This window comes from Abrus precatorius, unplaced genomic scaffold, assembly GCF_003935025.1.
Source record: "Abrus precatorius isolate BTA unplaced genomic scaffold, Abrus_2018 Scaffold5, whole genome shotgun sequence".
In the NCBI taxonomy this organism is placed as follows: Eukaryota; Viridiplantae; Streptophyta; class Magnoliopsida; order Fabales; family Fabaceae; genus Abrus; species Abrus precatorius.
The window spans coordinates 11,898,108-11,921,109 of record NW_020874395.1 but is presented as its reverse complement, the minus strand read 5'-3'; the positions used below and the strand labels follow the sequence as shown (position 1 = coordinate 11,921,109).

General features: G+C 33.9%; 1 protein-coding gene across 3 annotated transcripts; it reads right to left on the bottom strand.

The window, feature by feature from the left end:
* Window positions 1-142: 142 nt before the first annotated feature.
* Window positions 143-9,894, bottom strand: LOC113867216 (zinc finger CCCH domain-containing protein 48). Of its 3 annotated transcripts, XM_027502360.1 has the most exons (10): window positions 9,309-9,894; window positions 9,136-9,275; window positions 8,554-8,649; window positions 8,204-8,293; window positions 7,930-8,031; window positions 5,785-5,931; window positions 5,535-5,654; window positions 5,382-5,441; window positions 3,580-3,677; window positions 143-655 (listed from the first exon to the last, which is right to left on the bottom strand). In XM_027502360.1, the coding sequence occupies exons 1-10, from the start codon at window positions 9,547-9,549 to the stop codon at window positions 511-513; spliced, it is 1,239 nt and encodes a 412-aa protein (XP_027358161.1). In that variant the 5' UTR covers window positions 9,550-9,894; the 3' UTR covers window positions 143-510. The 3 variants fall into 3 exon arrangements, with proteins under 3 accessions (XP_027358161.1, XP_027358160.1, XP_027358163.1); XM_027502359.1 differs by having other exon boundaries at window positions 9,136-9,894; XM_027502362.1 differs by lacking the exon at window positions 8,554-8,649 and having other exon boundaries at window positions 9,136-9,894.
* Window positions 9,895-23,002: the final 13,108 nt, after the last annotated feature.

Below are 23,002 nucleotides of genomic sequence, written 5' to 3'. Positions count from 1 at the left end.
GTGAACTGCTGGGTGACTGGTAAATATAGCGTAATTTTAAGGGCTGCAGCAAAGTAAAACAAAAGTTAAATCATATTTATTATATTCGTCAACTTATGATCGCCGGAAAAAGAATATAACAGACAAAAATATAAGACCTGGTTACTTGCAAATGACAAGTAAATACTAACATTTATTGATGTGTGTAGTATATATATACGCATTGAAGGGTGTTAGTTAAATAAATGCTAAATAATGTGATTTCACAAAATGTTACAAACATAAATACGCACGCTTACTTGAGCACAGCTTTGTGCCAAGGATACCCACTTAACACTAAAACCACAGCTCATAATCTAAATGCAAGCCTACTTCCGCAAACTTAAGTTACACACACTCCCCTTTACCTCTATTTTTTTCCCTCTTCCCAATCCCAACCTCAGCCTGAAATCCCTTCTTGCAGCCAAAAAATTACAAAAAGGAAGACCAGAAAAACTAATTAAACAAATGGGACACATTAGATATGTCACTTTATTGGCCGGTAGTAGTTGGCTCCGCTATCCAATTCCACACTCTCACTTGACCAGTACCATCACCGGTGAAGAATATGCCATTAGGCCCCGTCTGAATTGCTCGTACCTCTTGTTTTGTGAATATCTTACCTCTCTCTGCAAATCTGATCAAGAAATGGGCCAAACAATGAATAATGAGTTCCCTTTTGTCAGGGATCACCGAAATAAAAAAGTCACACAACAAAAATAGTGTTGAGAAAACTGATCAATATTTGGTAAGAATATGGATTTTCTTTATCAGAAAATTATTACAAGCTCTCTCTTAATACAGGCAGGGAACGATGACAACGAACACAAAATACCCATCCTCCAAACTGGGAAAAAAATCCTAGAAAAAACTAAATATTATCTCCAGATGCCCTGCAGATTACAATGGAACAGGTCTCAATTTATGGGGGAGAAACTGCTCCTCACACTCAAAGGAGGAATGCTATTGATTGATAGGTTCCAAAAGGCCAAAAGAGGCTTTATTATTTCCATAATCTCTCAGTTCAAATCACATTTGGTGAACTTCTAATATCTTTCCCGGTCTTGCCAATCACAAGCTGCTTACATTTTTAAAAGGCAAGAACTACCAAGAGGATCTAAACCATATAAAATTATTATTGTTGATTAAATACACATCATATTTTAAGATAATAGTAGATAGAAACAACGCTCGTAAGGACTAAGGAATCCTATTGAAACCAAAAAATATTAGTCTGCCTACCATCCACACTAGAATAAATGAAGTTTTTCGGAAAAACCTGCTAGTGGAGGAAGACCTCCTAAGGATAAGAGACACAGGGCTAAAGAGACAGCTTAGAATAGGTTCTCTTTAGCGTGAATCTTCAGCATATCAACTTTTCCTTCTACTAGTCAAACTAAGTGACATCAAATTCTTGTCTATTGTCCATGAATGTGCAAAGCAATTCATGCATATGACTCTCTTGTTGTTTGTGCCTAAGTTCTTCCATTAGCATTTGAATTCAAATTGGTTCCTTGCATGCTCATATAGTTGCACATATACCATTCCTCGTGCAAATGTACAGACATAGCTGGTAGTAAAGTTTCTTTTATCAATATCACCCACACATAATCTGAATCAACATCTCTTCCTACAGTAAATTCGGTTCCACCAAAACAAAATTCAGCACCATAGTTTCCTATAATGTATCTTCCCATTAACAGCAATTCAAAGCTCTTCACCAGCTCTTCACCAATATATACCATAAACTAACTTATCTTAATTGCTTGAGAAATATCCAGACTCACAAATCATTGTGTATATAAGGCATTTTGTTTGTAATGCATATACTCGAGACATTTCCAGCATCTCTGTTTTAATAATACATATTTGAGGATAGTTTAAAATGATGGATTAGAAATTAGTTTACAATCCAGTATGTTGAAACACTACTAAATTTTCTTTATTTTTCAACATTGTTTTAGATAGTTCTTATCGTAGTAGTCAATCCCAAATAACAGCGCGGAGTGGCCAACTTAAAAAATGCTATAACGGGAATAGCGGTAGCGGGATGAATGCTATTCCGAAGTTTTAATACACACATATACATGCTGAAAAATATAAAATTAATACACAAATTTGGAACAAAAAAAAAAAAAAAAAAACTAAAAGGGTGAAGGAGCAACCATTGCTTTTACTTTAAGTTTTGAAATTTGAAACAAAACAAAGTAGGAAAATCAAAACAGAGAAGGAAACTAAACCCTAAACAAAAATATATATAAAAAAATGTTTAGAAGATGACCGGAAAGTATTTGGATGACGTCAGAAGTTTTATTGACCTTGAAAAAGACAACCAAAGATGAAGAGGATGACTCGAAACAATCTAGCTCACATCGAAGGCTTCATAAAAGATGAAGAAGATGACCGAAGAATGTCCCTTCCCTATTAGAAGCCTCTTCAGAGATAAAGGCCACACTCCAATGGTGGAAACGTAAAGAACAAAGATGAAATGAGAGCAGAGCTGACAGGCTAGGGCTCGCAAGAGGGAGGGAGAAGATTCAGAAAATAAGGGGGGGACAAAATCCCAAGATTGCCCCCCTCTAAAAACCCCAATGTTTAAAAACAAAGGAAAAATTCAGAATTTTAAGAGAGGAGAGCATAGCAGCCATGATTTCTGCCACCCCGACGCTACTAGGTCGCCGTAACGGGGCTGTGCTGCTTCGCTACACCACGATTACGGCCGCTATGGCTGCCATTGATAACTATAGTTCCTATGTTATAACCAAATCTTCCTATCTTTTCTATCTTAATGAATTTGCATTCCTAAATTCTTTGGATCTAAACACAAGTGATACCTATTAACACCATTAGCATAACCCAAAATTTGATTTCCTTAGATTTTGGATCTAGTTTTGTTCCTTCTTGGGAATTATACATCATATATGTAGAGCATCCAAACATAAGTAAGGAAGAACCATAGGCTAGCTTAACATTCCAGATCAATCAATTGTAGTTGACAGTGGCCAATTTATCACAAAATGTTCAGATTAGACCAAATATTAGGAGGGTCATGAGAGGAGCTATAGGCCAACTGTAGGGTATCACAATCTTTTAAGGGTCACTGTTAATTGTAAAACTAACTAACTAGCTAGAAGATAGTTAATTAGGTGTCAGATTATTTAGTTGCAAGAAGAATAAGTAAAGGATGACAGGGACTGAAGAGAGGATCCAGAATTGTAATTGGAAAACTTGGGAGTAAGCTTGGTCACTTGAATTACACACCAACCCTTAGATTCACTCTTGCTCTGTTTTGAGTCTGTTCCACTGTTGGTCAGATTTGGGATTGGCAATTAGGGTTCAGTGCAACAAAATCGTTCTTTCTTTTAATCTTGGTACCAGTTCCTATCAATGAGCTACAAGCCAAATTGTCTTGTGTATTTTAAGCTTGACCTCTCATGTGCAAGTCACACAGACACATGAATGCATGAAATGCACTGAATAAATTTCAAAAAAGACTGTAGAAGTTTGTAGTTGGTAACTAGGAATCAAATGAGAGCATGAAAATAAAAATCAATTACTTACGTTGGCAGATCATAGAGGCGCACAGTATTATCATTGCAAGAGCAGAGCAAAATGGGCTTGCCTTGTGAATCATGCATCCCACAAAGGGTAACTATACCCTGCAAGGTCACAACATATCAGAATCACCATGAAAGCCACCTCACACACTTAACTAATTCCCCCTAGCCACAATTTATGCACATGACTATTTTTGTTTTTCCAGATTATTCAATGAAAAGAATGGCTTTTATGAAAACAGAAGACAATATCAGTTGAAGATGGAAGGGAGGCAAATGTGTATACATGGAAACAAAAGATGTGTCAAATAGCTCATCAAATGGCGAAAAGAGTGAGGGAAAATCCCCAGTTGATTCCCAAACAACCACCAATTACTAAATAAACCAAATGCATGCCTTCTATCTAGTTTTCATTTATTTAATCAAATGGATTGGATGTTGATAGGCTTTTAAGAAGAACCCAAAAAGCAGATCAGACGCTCTATCCATCCAACTCCTGAGTGAAGCATAAAATTTCACTTTCAAGCATCATATTTTAATTATTTATACATTATGGAGCACTTATGTGACTCCAAATGCTGACAAAGATCCAGCTCCAAAACTACTTTCCCTTTGGTTACTTACTTCTGTTGTACTAAAATGCTGCAGAGTTTCCTAATCCATATTTCGCAACCTTATTAAATAGTTGAGTCATTTTGCTATCTCCATAATCTGGTTCCTTATTTCATATGCTTCATCCTTTTGGAGGATTTCTTATGCTCCCCTTGGCTTAATTCTCTCTTAGTAATAAATTCATTTTCCTAAAACAACAATAACAAGTCTTATCCCACTAGATGCGGTCAACTACATTTATCACTAACTCTTGTTTGAAAGTTAATTAAATATGAAGGGAAGGTGAAAGAGATTTTTCTAAACCTCCCAAAACCTTCCTAGCCTTTTTTTTTTTTTAGCTCTCCCATTTTGCGGGTGTTTAGGGAAATATTTATCACTTATATTTCTAGTTGTTAAATTAAATATTTAGCATGATCCAGAGTTAGAATAGCAAGAAAATAAAAATTATTATTTTTTCAAAAAAAATTTAGTTTTTAGAATGAGACTTTTTTAAAATATTAATTTTTAGAGAGAGAAAAATATTTAATTTTTGTATTTTCTGAAAAAAATAAAAAAGACAAAAAATATATAAATAAAAGATATATAATGTTATTAACATGTTAAAGTCTTTATTATACTTCCCTCTCAATATTGAACATCCAAAGCTCTCCCTTCTCCTCCCCTCCTAAGCCCTTTAAACTTTAAACTCTTTCCTTCTCTTCCCCGACAAACTCCCAAACAAAACCTTAATAATTTCCTCTGAAGTTCTTTTAGGTCTTTTTCTATCCCTTTTCACCAAACTAAAACTCATATCATTCACTTCTTACTGGTGCCTCCAACAATGTAAAATATTTAGAATAGCACGTATAACACAACAACAATCAAGCTTTTTCTCACTAGGTGAGATCGTTTACATGGACCACATAAGCCATTGAGCTCAGTCAAAAATCAAATTTTTAAAAATATTAAAAAAACATGCTATCTAGTTGCATGCCAAACTGAGAGATTTTCATGATCAGAAACTTGAGTAAGGTTCTTATATTTTCTTAAGCCATACACATATTGCAGGAATATGAGCTTAGTTCATAACAGTAGTCACAGAATCATTGATGGCAAAGCTAAAATGAATTGATTCCCTCTTATTACAACACATTTCAACCTGGATAAACAAAACCAAGTATTCAAGGGGGGAAAATTAAATAATTTCATACATACATTTTCTTCATTGTGAGTATATGTCACTTCCAAATTTCCACTTTCAGTAGCATACCATACCTGCAGAAATAAATTTAAAAACAGTCAAGCCTTTAATTACAGATCTCATGTATATTCAATACATATACTATAAGCAAATAGTGTGAAATCAACCTTCACTGTTTTGTCCAATGAACAAGAAAGAAGGAACTGGTCCCAGCAGAGAACAGACATCACAACAGACGTGTGATCAGTTAGTGTCTGTAAACACTGCAAGGTTTCAAGGTTCCAAACCTGAAAAAACAACAACCAGTTGGAAGAAATGTATCAAATTAACAAACTCAAAACTATTATAACATTGCTTAGAAAAAATATAAACGGAAATGAATCAAACGCTAAGGGCAGAGAGGTTATGAAAACTTACTCTAATTGTATTGTCCATTGAGCCAGAATAAAGTCTATTAGCTCCAACAACTAATGAAACAACACCACGTGAATGACCTTTAAGTGATGCTGCTGGCTCAAAGCAGTTGGTAACTACATTAAATTTCCATGCCAATATAGATCCATCCTGCAAGGGAATCATTCCATTTGGGATTAAAAATTAAGATGACATTCCTAACGTGTTTATGAGTTAAGAGTCCTTTTTTCCTTTAGATACAAAAATTAAAACAGGCTTGAAAGCATGTTCAGTTGAGTTCAACAAAAATATTTCTTAAGATCCTAAAAGCATAAACTTGTAAGAGTTTAGTTAAAAGGCTAACGCCAGTTGCCTTAGTTATTAATTTTTTGTGCTAACATCACCCAATCCTCTACATATCCAATGAGAGATTAAAGATATCACAGCCTCCTCTACAAAATCCGAATAACAAATGATGGCCTATGACCCAAGATACCCAGCAGGGATGTGGAACATCATACATATCCAGCTCGTCATTGCTTAATAACATTTTGTTACAACTCAAACCCAGCCAAGCATAAGATAAATCTTTTAGGCCAATCAAATGGCCTAAAAGGCTAACCTGAGTTTTTTTTTATTGGCTAGTCAGTGCTAATAAAGCATCATCCAATTTGTTACATGATCCGATATTGGCGCGCGGTTTCTGGATCAGTTTCTGGACTTGGGTTTTTGAGTCGGTATTTTGGGACTTAGGTTTCTGGGTCGGGTTTTTGCAACCCAGTTTTTAATTAGGGCATTTTTTTACCCCATATTAGAATTCTCTCCCGTGCGACAACACTCGATCCTCACGATGCTGGAGAAGATGACAAGAGCCACTTTAGCACCACAGAGAATGGATAACTCACGAGCCTTCTTCATCAATCGTTGCGCCTCTTCGAAAACATTACTTGACGAGTGCTTTTGACCTCGATTCGCTTTATCTCCACCTTCTTCTTGCCCATTCTTCTTCGCTCCAAAACCCTAGGTTCTTTTCTGGGAGAATTTCTCTTTTTCTTTCTCTCATTCTTGCTGTTCTGATACAGCTTAGCAGCAAAAATATCTTGTTCTTATAGGCTTCTTGGGTTCATTCACGAATTGACACATATTCAATCACCTACTGCTATCCCGACTAATTCATTGTCATTCCTTTTTTTAATAATATAATTTATTATACGCAACAAAAATCAAAGCTGAATCGCGTTGTTAAATTCAATTTTATTAAAACATAATTAACCAATCTTTATATTAATTTATTTTAATAGTTATTTTTTTTATAAAAAATTCTAACTAATTTCTAAAAATAATAAAATTTTGAAATATATGAATTTAATTAGTTTATTTTATAATTGAAAGTCTTTAAAATTATCTTAAAAAATATAATTGACTTTTACTGAAAATATATATTTCTAGAATCTAGGGTTTTTAAGTTATGTTTAATTAAATTACATGATTTAGATGTTAATTATTTTATATATATTATTTTTTATACATATATATATATATATATATATATATATATATATATATATGTGTGTGTGTGTGTGTGTATACGTATATGTATATGTATGTTTAATTATAATTTTACATGTTTGGTAGGATCTTACGATCTATTTTACGATTCCATGATTTACGATTTTTGACCCTCCTTCCAATCCTAAGTAAGATCCCAATCTTGACAACATTGATCACAATCACATAACTACTAAAAATCAAATCATCCTTGCTCTCCCACTTATTTCCCTTACATTCTCGTAGTTATATTTTCCAATAAATCTTGCACCTCCAAATCCATATCCATAATTTGGGCATAGGCAAGTAATCTTCAACGGTACTCCTTTATTGTCTGTATTTCTCTATATTGACATTCCTTATCAGCCCCAAAATTCAGCTCAATACATCATCTCTATATAATTTCTGGACAGTTAGTCCCCTAACAATATATGATGCCACTATGTAAAGCTTAATCCATATAAACAGAGATGAAAATGCACTTATCCATTTCATCCAACAAGCCCCACACACCAAAAAGATAATTTCCATTGAAACCAGAATTGCTAAATAAAGAAATAAAGCATGACTCTGAATAAAAAAACATAGTCAATGATGGAAAACTGAAAAGAAAATATTTACCTGTGTACCAGCAAAGAGCATATCATTAATCACAACAAGTGCATAAACTTGTCCAACAGGGCCATTTAGACTTAGCTCCATCGAATTTTGTGTGTTCCAGGCCTGCACCACCAAAGTCATCAACCAAGAGGATCAGTCACGATCTCATAAATGGCAAAAACAACATATCTCAGGAAAAATTTTAGCTAAATCAGTTATGTACTTTATTTAAATAATTTACCGAGTACAAAATGAGAGAAAACAAAAAGAAACACCTATTTGTGCTTTTGCTTACCTTAACAAAATTGGGTATCCCAACAAAAACCCAGGGGCCTTCACTGATCATACAACCTACTTCTCCACCTAGAGTGACCACAGCCATACACTGCAATGTAAGCATAGACAAACAAAATCAAGCTCAACAATTACCTTCTTTTCTACAAGCTCAATTATAAGTAAGAAAAAAATTAATAGAAAAAACAATGTCCATTGCTGACTTTGAAATTTAAAAGCAAAATAGATAGAAGGGAACAATGAAATCAATTAATTATAAAAAAAAATGATAGAAATAAATTCGTCTTACACTAAGGAAATTGAAACAAAAATTGTCACCAGAAAACGAAACATAAAACAAATAGTAACCACCTTTCCAGACTGGCAGTCCCAAAGCCTTACAGTCTCATCAGTACTTCCAGTATAAAGCTTATCCGAACCAGAGGGAAAGGCAATCCCACTCACAACCTGTTCATTCAACAAAACCAAAACTCATTCCATCAACTCCAATCACCCAAAAAACTGCACATTCACTCATAAACATCTCATCATAAACCCAGTACCACAACACAGTTATCCCTATACACAGCAACAAGAGATGTATCTTGTGAGAAAGCTTTTTTTTTTTGCACATGAGAATGAGAACAACAGATCTGGACTTAAAAATCATGCATAGATAATTAGGATTAAAAGCTTTTTGAAGTCTCAATAGTCGAGATTTTTTCTCACATTCTCACGTTAGAAAAATGTATTCTCATTTGATACATTCTCCACAGAAACATATCTCAAATCCACCCTTCAAAACATAATCAAAATAAAAAATACACACATCATAAATTTCGATGATAAATATGTTACTATGCATAGCTTTCACTGTCAAGCAGTGTCCATACTCCAAATTTATATTATATGGTAATATAATTATTTTCTAAAATCGTCTTTGGTTATTGTTACCTTCTGATGCCCTTCAAGCTGGGTCAATAAAGAAAAACCATCTCCAACACTCCAAGAGTGAAGGAACTTACACCTCTCTCCAAAACTACAATTCCCTTGAATCCAATAATTACAAACTTTATCAGCCTTTACAACCACTCCTCTGCCACCACCTGCTCCTCCGCCGCCGCCACGACCGCCGCCGCGGCCCCACGTGTTGAAATTTGGGCTCCGGCGTGGGCCCGAAAAGCCCGAATTCTCGTAAGGCCTCTTCGATGAGGTGCCGTTGGCGTGTGAAGAAGGCAACTCGCTATGGAGATAGGGACACGGGTAGCGATTGCACTTGCCCGCCTGCCAATGGAAGCAAACTTTCTGGTGCTTCGCGTCCGCACCGAGACGGTTGTACACGCGCTTGTTGCCCCCATCCACGTCCATGGATCGAACGTCCGAGAAAGAGTGTAATTGCTGTGTATGCGTTTGAATTGAGATAGGAAAAGGAAGGGAAGGACTTGAAACACTCTTTGAGTGTAATTTGAAGAGAAGAGATTGGAGAAAGTGGATCGAGGGTTCAGCAGAATCGGATTAGAAACCCTAATGAAACATGCGCGATGGAGAGAGAAAGTGCGAAGGCTTCATGCGAGCTGAGAGGAGGAGGAATGGTAAGGTGCAGTGTGATCATCAAGTGGAATTGAACTTCGTCGAAAACCCTAATTGATGAGATTAGGGTTCGGGTGATTGAGAAAGATGTGGGTGATGATGTGGTGTGGTAAAGTGTGTGTACTTCTGCGAGCGAAAGAAAGTTTCGAAACGACACGTAGTCTACGAGCATGTTGAATTACAAAACTACCCTGGATACGATGTCCGAGACTCTTTTTTATGGTTTTGCTAAGCATTTGATTAGTTACTGGAGTGGACTTGCCACGGGTTAGACTTAAAATTTCCTTTGATCATAATTTTATAATATGAGATAAATGGGATAAATTTAATTTTTTATATAATATATTAATTTTAACTATTATATATAATTAATTTACAAAAATAATAGAGTATAAAATTAAAATTGTAGAATATTTTATATGTATTTTAATATCAATATAAATGTATTATAATAAAAAAACATTATTCATTAAATTTTAAAGTTTTTTATTAATTTATAATTATCTTTTAAAAATATAAATTTAAAATAATAAAGAATATTGAGTGAGATTGAAATAACTCAAAATATAATTCAAATTAATTCTCAAATTATATTAAGTTTAATTTTTAAAATTTAAACATATCAAAACTAACATCACATTAGTTGTAAGAAGGTTCAAATTCTAAACAAGTTGAATTAAAAAAAATTGTATGAAAGTATGAATTATTTAATGAATAAATCCTAGCTTATCATAAAGATTTGCAAGTTATATCTATAGACAAAATTTCATTTTACTCCCTATATGCATATTATGTGCTACTTAAATCATAATTTTTGAAAATGTGCACTATAGTGTCTTATACGTGTAAAAAAAGTCATTTTACAACTTAGACATTGTATTTTATTTATAACATTTTACATGCATATTTTCTTAAACAAAAATACATTTGAATATGTAATTTTTCATCTTTTGACTTTCTTCATTTTGTTCATGTCTAACTCATAATTTATATGTTTTTTTCCACATTATGCATGAAGAATGTGAATACTCAATTTTATCTAGGTCCTATCTAAAAAATTAAATAAATAAATACATAAATAATAAAAATTAGATAAGATTTTAAATTTTAGATCTATAAGAGGTTAGGATTTTAAATTTTAATTTTTAATTAAATTCTAAAATATGTAGACATTTAGGTTAGTAAAAAAAAAAATTTTAGGTAGATTTTAAGTGAAGTGGATGAGATATTTAAGGAAAATATGAGAGGTGGCCGTCGGAAAAATAGGAAGGTAGAACCTTTTTTTAAAAAATAAAAAATAAATTAATTAAATAGAATATAGGGTTAGGAGGTATTACTAAAAATAGGAAGCTTAGGTCTTTAGAGCCTGTACTTTTCACACTTTATCTTTTACGGGAAATCAGTAGAGAGAATCAAACTCTCTTGGAGAGCACGGGAAATGAGAGAGAAAAAGAAAAAGGGAGAATTGAAAGAATTTGAGAGATAAAAAAAGAAACGAAAATTCAAGGGAGCACAATGAGAAGATTGCAAATAATCAACATTTCAAAAGAGTCAACATCCTGAGAGCATGTAAAAACATATCTTGAGATCAATGAAAGAAAATAAGGCTAGAGGGTTGAAGAAGAGATCTCACCGTGAATCCTAAACAGTCACAAGTAGACATTTTTTCTTCTTTTTCTTTCCTTTTTTCTTTTTTTGTTGTCGTTGTTGTGTGCTCCTCTCTTATCCCCTACTTATTCATACAAGATTTAATATTTTTTTAAACCCAAAAATTGTCCCGTCTTACAAATCAAACCTTTCTAACCCCCCAAAAATCCTTTTTTAAAACCCTAAAACATTTCGTACCTAAAATGTCCATTTTGCAAACCCTAAAACATCTTCTTTCTAACCTTAAAATATCCTTTTTTGCAAACTCTAAACATTTGTTTTCTAACCTTAAATAAATCTTTTTTCTTTTAAACCCTAAAACATTTTCCACCCTAAAATGTCAATTTTGTAAACCCTAAATCATTTTTTTTCTTCTAACCTTAAAACATCCTTTTTGTAAACCCTAAAATATTTTCTACCAAAAAGTGTCTTTTTTCCAAACCTTAAAAATAATTTTTAAAAGCCCAAGTATTCTTTTTTTACAGACTCTAAAATGTAATTTCTTTTTCAACTCTAATAATTTTGCAAATCCTAAAAGTTTTTTTTCATAAATCTTAAAATTTCCAATTTCTTTGCAAATTCCAAAAAAAATAAACTAATTCCTAAATCAAATAAGAATTATTTTCTTGTTATTTTTCTTTGCACTTGTGTTTGTTTTTTATTGTTCTATATATTTCTCATTTATTTCCTTATTGTACACAAAAAAAATTTCAATATTAATAGGACATTTTGGTTATCTAAAAAAAGTCTTTTAAATCCATGCAACGACCAAGTAATATTGATAAAGTGATGAATCCACCTTCAACATCACTCGCTTGGATCGTAAGGGTTTATTGAATAGTCGTATACTAACTTGAACCATGTGCAAAAGTGAATTTAAAAAAAATAATAACAAAGTAAAAATCAAGCTTTAAAAAAAATTCGAAACTCATCAAAACCTAATTTTCAAAAGAACTACGTAGCAGCTTTGATCATCCCATTGCATAAAGGAGATACGTAGAAGCGGCAACTTGACCCGTCAAGTCTGAATTTTTTTTTCAGATTTAAATTATTTTAAGAAAAATTTTAAACTACGAGTAATTCAAAATAATTCTAAAAAAGAAAACAAAAATTTTATGCTTTAAAAAAAATCAAGTTAAATTTTATTTAAATACAAAAAAAGAGAATAATATTTTATAAATATTCTATTTTTCTAAGTCAAATTAAATTTTTTAGTTCTTTATTTAAAAATAACAATATAAAAAATGAACTTTCATAAAAAACTTAACATAAGAAAATCAAGTTAGATTTTATTTGAATTTATTTAATACGAAAATAAAAAAATGAATAATATTTTATAAATAATCCATTTTCCTAATTAAAATTAATTTTTTTTAATTCTTTATTTAAAAATAAAAAACATAAAAAATGAATTTTTTACTTAAAAAAGGAAAAAACAATTTAAATTTTGTTTAAATTTATTTAATTCAAAAATGAAAAAAAAGAGAATAATATTTTGTAAATAATCTATTTTTCCAATTAAAACTAAATTTTTAGTTCTTTACTTAAAAAATATTAAAAAATGAATTTTTACTTAAAAAATAAAAAAATCAAGTTAAATTTTATTCAAATTTATTTAATATGATAATAAAAAAATAAAATTTTATAAATAATCCACTTTCCCAATTCAAATTAGATTTTTAACTCTTTATTTGAAAATAGAAAATATAAAAAAAATGAATTCTTACTTTAAGAAAAATAAAAAATCATGTCATATTTTATTTAAATTTATTTAATACAAAAATAAAAGAAAAAATAGCATTTTTTATATAATTCATTCCTTTAATTCAAAACTTTTAATTGTATTTCTTTATAAAAAATATAAAATTAAAACCTAAAAAAAACATTGTAGGAATGAGAAATAAGACTAAAAAATAATGACAAATCAAAAAATAATAAAAAAGAAACATCAATAGTCTTCTTTTAGAGTGAAATAAATATTTTTAAAGTTAAAATGATTCTTGCACAATTAATTAGAAAGTAATCGTTCTAATCAATGGACGTCGTAGGATGCTAATACCTTCCCTACGCGTAAACGACTCCCGAGTTGAAATTTTGGTTTCGAAGATTACTTCTATTAAAAGTTTTTCCAATCTTTTTTTTAATAAACTTTAATGGCGACTCTCTGTCATCGTTATCCCGTCGTGTCCCTGGTTGCAACAGATGACAACTCCACTGGGGACTTCTTTGAGAGTCAAGCTTAATCAAACTAATTGTGCAATATTTTTAACTCTTTTATATATCTGTTTCACTCATCATCTTGTTTGTATATTCCTTTTATTTCATTTATCGTCTAGTGTATTTTGTAAATACCTTTCATTCTCCTCATATATTGTGAAACTTAGGATAGATGACCCTTGTGCCCTTTATTATTTGTTTGTTGATGTTCGATGTTTAGTAGGGTAAAGGTTTGTATGCTCCTCCCACACACATCACTAACACTCACCTCACACACATTTGGGCTTTATACTCGAGCGTGTGCAAGCCTAGAAATAGAAGATGTCTTGACCGCTGCTATTGAGAGGCCTGATGCCCACTTGGCAGTCGTACGGGTATCACTCAAGTTGTTACTAGCATCATAGCTTAGTCATATTGAGAGGGCATGTCCGTACTTGTGGCTAGGTTATGAGCTGGGTCCTTATTATTTGATAGGGGCAATCTAGGGGCCACAATAGACTTATGAATTTAGATCCACCTCAAAATCATGCACTAATTAATGACCATAGTGACCATCTCACTATATGATTTTGCCCAAAATAAGGACACATGAGGAGCTCACTCTTCTTTCCTCTTCATGCATCCTAGCCTTAGTAACATGACATGCATACTATGAGCATACAATTTTCTTTCATTTGCATCTAAAAATAATATAAAGCATTGATGAAAAAATATATATTTATTTTGTGAAAATCAAGGTAATTGCATTTAGCCTGCATTAGTAGGACATCTCCTAAGTATAATGGGTTACATTTCATCTCATTATTTGCAATCATCCGAATTATCGTACATTCATTAAGTTTACATGTCAAACATTAATTTTATTTTATTATATTTTCCTTTTTCATTATGCTTATTTTTTTTGTATAAAAAAATTTAAAGGATTTAATAACATTAAAAAATGAGAGAGGTTCAAGGTCACACTAGCAATGCATCAGGACCAATGAGAAGTATCAAAATTATTGTGCTGAACAATCACCTTCAAAGAGTGAATAAGATTCACCAATATATGCCTAAAGAAGCACATTCAAGCTTTGAAAGGAAATACGGTTGAATCCTCAATTTGCTTTTTATCTCAGTAGAAATACCGATGTTGAGTGCTCTAGCCCAATTCTGGAATTCAAAACTCAGGTGCTTGAAATTACGCAGCTTGGATCTTATGCCTACCATAGGAGAATATGAAATGATGGTTAGACTACCAATCAAGGAAGACAACAAGGTATATTTGTATAGAGGAAATTACGTGGGATTCAGGAAAATAGCTACTTTGATCAGCCTAAGCACATAATAAGCCGAGTTTAAGAACAGGGTATCAATCCAGGGTTGGAAGAAGAGCTATTTAGAAGAACATCTAGAGTCTTTATATTAACAAGGGAACTGGGACAATTTAACCAAGACTCTCGCATTATTGATCTATGGACTAGTTCTATTCTCATTCACCTCAGGTTTTGTAGACAAAGCTACTATAGACGTATTTCACCAATATGAAACAAACAAAATGAATCTGGTTCCCACTATCCTAGCAGACACTTTACTTTCTATGGAAGTAGGTCATTAGAGAAACGGGGGTACATTACGATGTTGTTCTCACTTACTGCTAATTTGGTTCACAAACCATCTCTATGCAGCAAATCATATGGGTTAAATGCCCGACCCATTAAGGAGTTTTCATCGCATTCCAATCAAAAAACAAGACACTCGAGTATGGAAAGAAGACTTCTTGAGATTTAACGCCAAAAATTTCCCATGGGTATGCTCTTAGTACCACCCCAGAGACACCATTGTTAGTTGCGGAAAGTTTTCAAGTCTGCCTTTGATGAGACCAAGAGGGTGCATAGCATATACTCCGACCATAACTCTCAAACAACTCAAATGGACTCAAACCAAGCCAAGGAATGAAGAACTGGGATGACTGATCTTCCAGTATACTGAAGATGGTGCAAATAAGCGTCTAGAAAAAATCAGAGTTGCATGGGAGAATGTTAGAAGAAAGGGAGAGAAGGAGTTGGGTAAACCTCGTGTGACCATCTCACCGTAATATTGAGAGTGGAGGGAAGTTAGAAGAACCCAAAATCAAGCCCTTAAAGCAAATTGTCAAGAAAAGGAATCTTCTCAAGCACACAATGAAGTAGTGACTTCCTTAACGACCAAGTTGGAAAGAGCAAAAACACAAATGAGATTATTAGAAGAGGAAGGAGAACGCGTCAAGGTAGAGGTTGACTAGCTTAAGACACAATGTCAAAAGAAAGATAGAGAAATAAATCATTTGAAAGATCAATGTGCCAACGGGTTTGACGACTCAAATGAAAAAGGAGTAAAAAGAAAAAGGAAAAAAGAAGTTTCTTTCTCCAAAATGAAAAGAATGTGAGATGCGATAAACATACTAACTGAGTCTCTGAAGACGGAGAAGGAGACATCCTTCTCTAAAATGAAGAGAGAGCAAGATGAAATGAATATATTAAAGAAAGAATTGACTGAGACCCTAGAAAGGGAGAGAAAATTACAAGACCAGAATGAATCGCTTAAGAATAAAAAATATAAATGGCGCGTGAGAGCCGAGTACCAACAGGAAAAGAAGAGGGAATGGATGAAGAGGTGTAATGACATGTATGATTGCATCCAACATCACAAAACATAGTTGTTAGAACACTTTCGAGAAACAAAGGAATAGTACCAGAGGAACTATGAGATTGTGTTCCCTTTTAAAGATTATGTTCTTCAGATATTGTAAAAATTTTGCTATGAGTTTTGGGGTGCATGTGTAATTTTATCACTTGAAAATGACACTATATTTATTCTATTTTGAAATGGAATAAAATTTATTTGTGACATTCATATTTAGCTTTAATACAAATTTTACCTATCGAGGATACCCTCATTCTTAATCTGAAGTGATTTGCCATGGAATAAAAGCATGGGGTATATGATGCATTGCTAATCGGTAAGACCTTGTCTATTGAGAATTGAATGCTTCCTTAGACTAAGTGTCAACTACTTCTCGACCTAAGAGGGACTTGCCTCTAGTGTTGAGAAGTAGGGAACTTCTCTAAAACATTGAATGCTTAACCAAAAACATATTCATTCTATTAGTCTTCTTTTTACTCATCATGTTTTTTTCAGAATTAAAATTAGCAAAACTACAGATCAGACATCCTTATAGTACACGTTCTCAGTCGAAGATCATGGACAAATTAGAACAACATAATGAAGAATTAGGGAATGAGGTCAACCAACTGAAAGATCAAGTGGCCAAAATTTTGGAAATACTACAATCTTTGGAAAGGAGAAACATTGAGGGAATCACACCAGTTAATGAAAGGCCGCCCACCACTCCTACGTATCCACCTAGCTTTATCCCCCAAAGGACAATGGCACCACTAACATTGCATCCCACTAGGCCTGTCCAACAAACTAAATTTCAAAAGGTTTAGTTCCCACCTTATGGCCTTCCAGCTGGTTATGCACCACCTATGGCTCAAGAGGCACAATTTTTATCATACAATAATCCACTTCCAGCTGTAAGTGATTCATTAATCACTCAATAACAATCCACCCAACCCCAAGGCATGCCCTCAAACATCATCGAAAATCCTCAAACACTTCCAATATTGCCAAAGGATACTATTCCTAACCCACAGGTTATCCTCCAACCACAAACTATCAACCTGAGCACCCAAGGGAATCCACCTACCCTCATTGGTATTGTCAACACACCTTTTCACCCCACTATTAAAGAGTTTCAGCTAGATGAGGATGATCATTCTAAAGGAAAGTTTCAACTCTTGGAAGACAAGTTGCGAGTTGTTAAGGGTAATAGTTATGGTATTGGAGATGCAGTTGACCTTTGCTTGGTATCAGACCTAGTAATTCCTCCAAAATTTAAAGCACCGAAATTTGATAAATACAAAGGCATTACATGTCCAAAGAGCCACCTAACCATGTACTGCAGAAAAATAGTGTCGCATGCCCGTGATGACAAGTTATTAATCTATGTCTTCTAAGATAGTCTAACTTAGGCAGCTTTAAATTGGTACATGTTTCTGGAACGTACTCGTATTCGTTGTTGGAAGGATCTGGCTGATACTTTCTTGAAGCAATACAAGTACAACATTGATATGGCTCCTGATAGATTAGAACTTCAAACCATGATGAAGAAGGACCATGAAACTTTTAGAAAATATGCTAAAAAATGAAGTAAGACGGTAGCATAGGTTGAGCCACCCCTTCCAGAAAAGGAAATGGTTTCCTTATTTACTGATACTCTTAGATCTCCCTATTATGACAAAATAATTGGAAGTATCTCCGCAAACTTCTCGAATGTTGTCATTATAGGAAAAAAAAAGTAGAAAGTGGCATGAGAAGTGAAAAAATTGCATATGCTACAGGGGCAATTAGCATCAAAAGGTCATTGAGCGAACTTGGGAAGAAGAAAGAAGGGCAAGTCAATACAATAATGTTTCACCCTCTGAAAAAATCGACCCTAAACCAACTTATACCCCTCTAAAGCTTACCATTCCCACACACAAAATGTATCCTCCACACTCCCCATACAACCACCCCAAACCAACCAAGCTCGTTACACTTATCCCAACCAAGCAAGACCTCAAAACTGTCAAGACCAAAAATCAGTTCACTTCGACCCCATCTCTATCACCTATACAGAATTGTTACTTCAATTACTGCAGAGCTCAATGGTAGTGCGTTGTTCCATAAAATCCCTGGAACCCCCATATCCTAGGGGGTATAATCCCAATGCCAGGTGCGAATATCATGCAGGTACTGTTGGCCATTCCACAAAAAATTGTAAGGTACTAAAGTTTAAAGTGCAAGATTTGATTAATGCAGGGTGGATAAGTTTTAAAAAGAATCTCAATATCGGAAGCAATTCTTTGCCAAGTCATCAGGGACCGTTTATTAACCTCATTGATGAAGGCAGGGAATAATTCTTGAGGAGAAAAGTTAAAGATGTGAAGACTCCATTGAAATTCATTTTTAAAGAAATGTGTAAATTTTGACTACTTGAGCAAAGTTTAGAAAGATAAAATGGTTATTAGTTACACCCTACTGCAGCCCACACATTGGAGGGATGTGTTGAATTTATCCATACTTTGGAAGACCTTATGGATAGGCAATTAATTCAAATTGGTTGCTCCAAGATTGATCAAGAGGTGTTGGCAATTGACGAGTTGACCTCAAACAGTCCAAAACCTTTGGTTATCCATTACACCAAGAAAAGAATTGCATCAGTATCTACTCTACCAAAGCCCATCACTTTACGAGTCTCTATGCCTTTTCCATATAAAGACAATAAAGCAGTACCTTGAAAATACCATGTGAAAGCTTACACTGATAATCATGAAGAGAGTCAATAAGAGGACATTGATTTCTATGTTGTTGATGTTACAAATATCGCTAGTGTCGGAGGTATGACTCAGAGTGGTCAAATCTATATTCTTGAGGAATTGAGGAATGAATAGTTAATGAAAAAGGGGAATAATTTTGAAAAAGAAGGCACCAAGGCAACTGACTCAATAGCTAAGGACAAAAAGGAGGAGCAAAAAAAAATGATCTCTCATTAATAGGCTTTTGAGTTTTTGAAGCTCATAAAACAGAGCGAGTATATGGTGGTGGACCAACTAAACCAAATTTCTGCTAGAATATCATTGCTGTCATTGATGATAAACTCATAATCTCATAGAAAAGCATTGTTGAAAGTCTTAAATAAGGCTCATGTTGTCCATAATATCTCAGTGGACAAGCTAGAAGGTATTGTTGGCAACATCACTGCCAATAATTACCTTACATGCACTGATGACAAAATTTCTGTAGGAGGAGCAGGACATAACAAGGCTTTGCACATTTCTGTGAAGTATATGGATCATATCTTGGCAAAAATCTTAATTGATAACGGCTCTTCGCTGAACGTAATGGCTAAAATGACCCTAGCAAAGTTACCATCAGATGGATCATACATGAAGCCAAGCATTATAGTGGTTAAAGCATTCGATGGTTCTCGAATAGAAGTGATTGGAGAAATAATTTTACCAATGATGATTGGACCTATTATCTTTGAGGTAACATTCCATGTGATGGATATCACACTGGCCTATAGTTGTCTCTTAAGTAGACTATGGATTCACTGTGCAAGGGTTGTACCTTCTACACTTTACCAGAAACTGAAGTTTATTATTGATGACAAATTAGTCATTGTCTCAGCTAAAGAGGATCTATTGGTGACTAAGCCCTCATCCACCCCTTACATTGATGTCACTGAAGAGACTTTAGAGACTTCATATCAGGCACTAGATTGCTAATACAACGTATGTGGAGTAAGGAACATCTATCATAAAGTCGTAACTATCAAACATAGCTATGATGATAGCAAGAGTCATGCTTGAAGAAGGTTACTAACCTGGACACGAATTAGGTAGGAATGAGCAAGGATTAATTGAGTTGCATAAACCAATTGACAATAAAGATCGATTTAGGCTTGGTTATAGGCCGTTGAGAGCAAATAAAAGAAGGATAATAGCAAAGAGAAAAGAAAAGAGGATGGCTAAATTAGAAAATAAAGAGCCTGAAATTGGAAGGATCTCCTTATGTGATCTCCTACAAAGCTTTCAAAGTGCAAGATTTGAATTTATAGATCCAGTGACTGCTGCTGAGGAAGATACTCCTGTAGATGAATATGTCAATTTAGTTCGCGCATGCTCGCCGAATACAGAGATCGGCAATTGGGAGATCATTTAGCTTCCTGTGATTTTAGATTCAAAATTCAAGTAATTTGTAATGTTGATTCTATTACTCTGCCCAAGGCTTTAAGATATTGGTTTTTCTCTATTTTGTTTTGTTGAATTGGGCGTACATGTTTCCTTTTGATATTATCAACAAAATGCATTTTGAATTTTTCAATAAAAAGAAATTTCCTTCCTTTCTTATTATTGAACCTTTCGCTATCTTCTTATCTTTTGGTTATTCCAAACTATAAATTGTGTAGACTTGATGATGATGTACTTGAAAGTGTCAACGCTAATATCGCTCTGAATAATGTTGACTGCCTCATTAATCAAGCTAGCAATGAAACTGAATATGAACACGATCCTTCTCCTAAACTACTAAGGCTAGTAGAACAAGAAACCAAAGAAATTTTGCCTCACCAAGAACTAACAGAGATGATTAATCTAGGCCTCAGAGAAGAAAAAAATGAAGTCAAAATTGGCACTTTATTGAAAGAGAATGAACGCCACAAGTTGATAGAACTTCTATATGAATATAAGGACATTTTTGCATGGTCGTACCAAGACATGCCTAGCTTCGATGCAAATATTGTGGAACATAAATTACCACTAAGGCTAGAATATCGCCTGATCAAGCAAAAGTTGAGTCGAATAAAGCTTGAAATGTCCTTAAAAATTAGAGAAGAAGTGAAGAAACAACTTGATGTTGGTTTCCTAATTCTTGCAAAATATCCATAATGGATTGCAAACATAGTGTCTGTCCCTAAGAAGGATGAAAAAGTTCAAATATGTGTAAACTATCGAGATCTAAACTGAGCTAGTCTTAAAGATGATTTTTCACTGTCCCACATCAACATGCTAGTAGACAACACAGCACAACACCAATTCTTCTCTTTCATGGATGGCTTCTTGGGATATAATCAGATCAAAATAGCAGAAGAAGATAGGGAAAAGACTACATTCATCACACCCTGGGGTACCTTTTGCTGCAAAGTTATGTTGTTCAGGTTAAAAAATGTTGGGGCAACATACCAAAGAGCAATGGTAACCTTATTTTATGATATGATGCATAAAGAGATTGAGGTGTATGTAGATGACATGATTGCAAAATCTAGAAGTAAAGAGGATCATATTGTTCATCTTCAAAAGCTATTTGAGTGACTGAGGAAGTTTAAACTGAGATTAAATCCAGCCAAATGTACTTTTGGCGTGAAATCTGGCAAGTTACTTGGATTCATAGTTAGTCATAAGGGGATAGAAGTGGATCTTGACAAAGTTTGAACAATTCTTAAAATGCCACCACACAACACAGAAAAAGAAATTCAAGGGTTCTTAGAGAGACTAAACTATATTGCTCGATTCATATCTTAATTGACTATTACATGTGAATCGAATTTCAAATTATTGCACAAAAATCAACCAATAAAATGTAATGATGATTGCCTAGAAGCCTTTGAGAAAATTAAGCAGTACTTATAGGATCCTCTAGTTTTGATTCCACCAGTTCCTGGAAGACCCCTAATCATGTACCTGACAATACTCGATGGATCAATGGGTTGTGTATTAGGATAACATAATGACTCTGGACGAAAAGAGCATGTCATTTATTACTTAAGTAAAAAATTCACCAATTATGAAGCCAATTACTCGTAGTTGGAGCAAACTTGATGTGATTTAACTTGGGTTGCCCGCCAATTGAGACGGTATATGCTCAGCTACACGACTTGATTGGTATCAAAGATGGATCTGATCAAGTATATCTTTAAAAAGCTCGCTCTCACTGGGAGAATTTCTCGTTGGTAAGTACTTTTATTTGAATATGATATTGTGTACGTCACTCAAAAGGCAATCAAATGCAGTGCTCTAGCAGACTAACTACCCCACCAGCTAATAAACGACTACCAGTCAATGCAGTATGAATTTCCTGATAAAGACATAAGGACTTTGTTTAAAGAAGAAGGGTCAGGAAAGGAAAAAAGGATCATGCTATTTAATGAGGCCTCTAATGCATTGGAATATAAAGTTGGCGTTGTGTTAATCTCCCCAGAGAAACACCATATCCCGATCACAGCAAGGCTATCTTTTGATTGTAAAAATAATGTGGTAGAATATGAAGCATGTGTCCTAGGGATCCAAGCAGCTATAGAATCAAAGGCCAAGATTCTTGAAGTATACGATGATTCAGCCTTAGTGATTCATCAATTGCGAGGTGAATGGGAGACTAAAGATGGCAAGCAAATCCCTTATTAGGCTTTTGTGAGAGAATTGATAAAACAATTTGAAGAAATCACCTTTCATCATATCCCATGGGAGAATAATCAGTTGCCAGACGCATTAGCTACCCTAGCATCCATGTTCAAATTGAGCAACGAAAAAGATATGCCACTTATGAAGATTCAACATCGTGATTAGCCAGCCTATTGCCAACTAGTAGAAGAAAAGTTAGATGGACAATCATGGTACCACGACATCAAGCCGTATATCAAAAATAAAGAGTATCCGTCAGGAACTTCAAAGAATGACAAAAGAATTCTAAGAAGATTGGCAATGAGTTTTTTTTTAAATGGTGAGGTACTCTACAAGAAAAATCA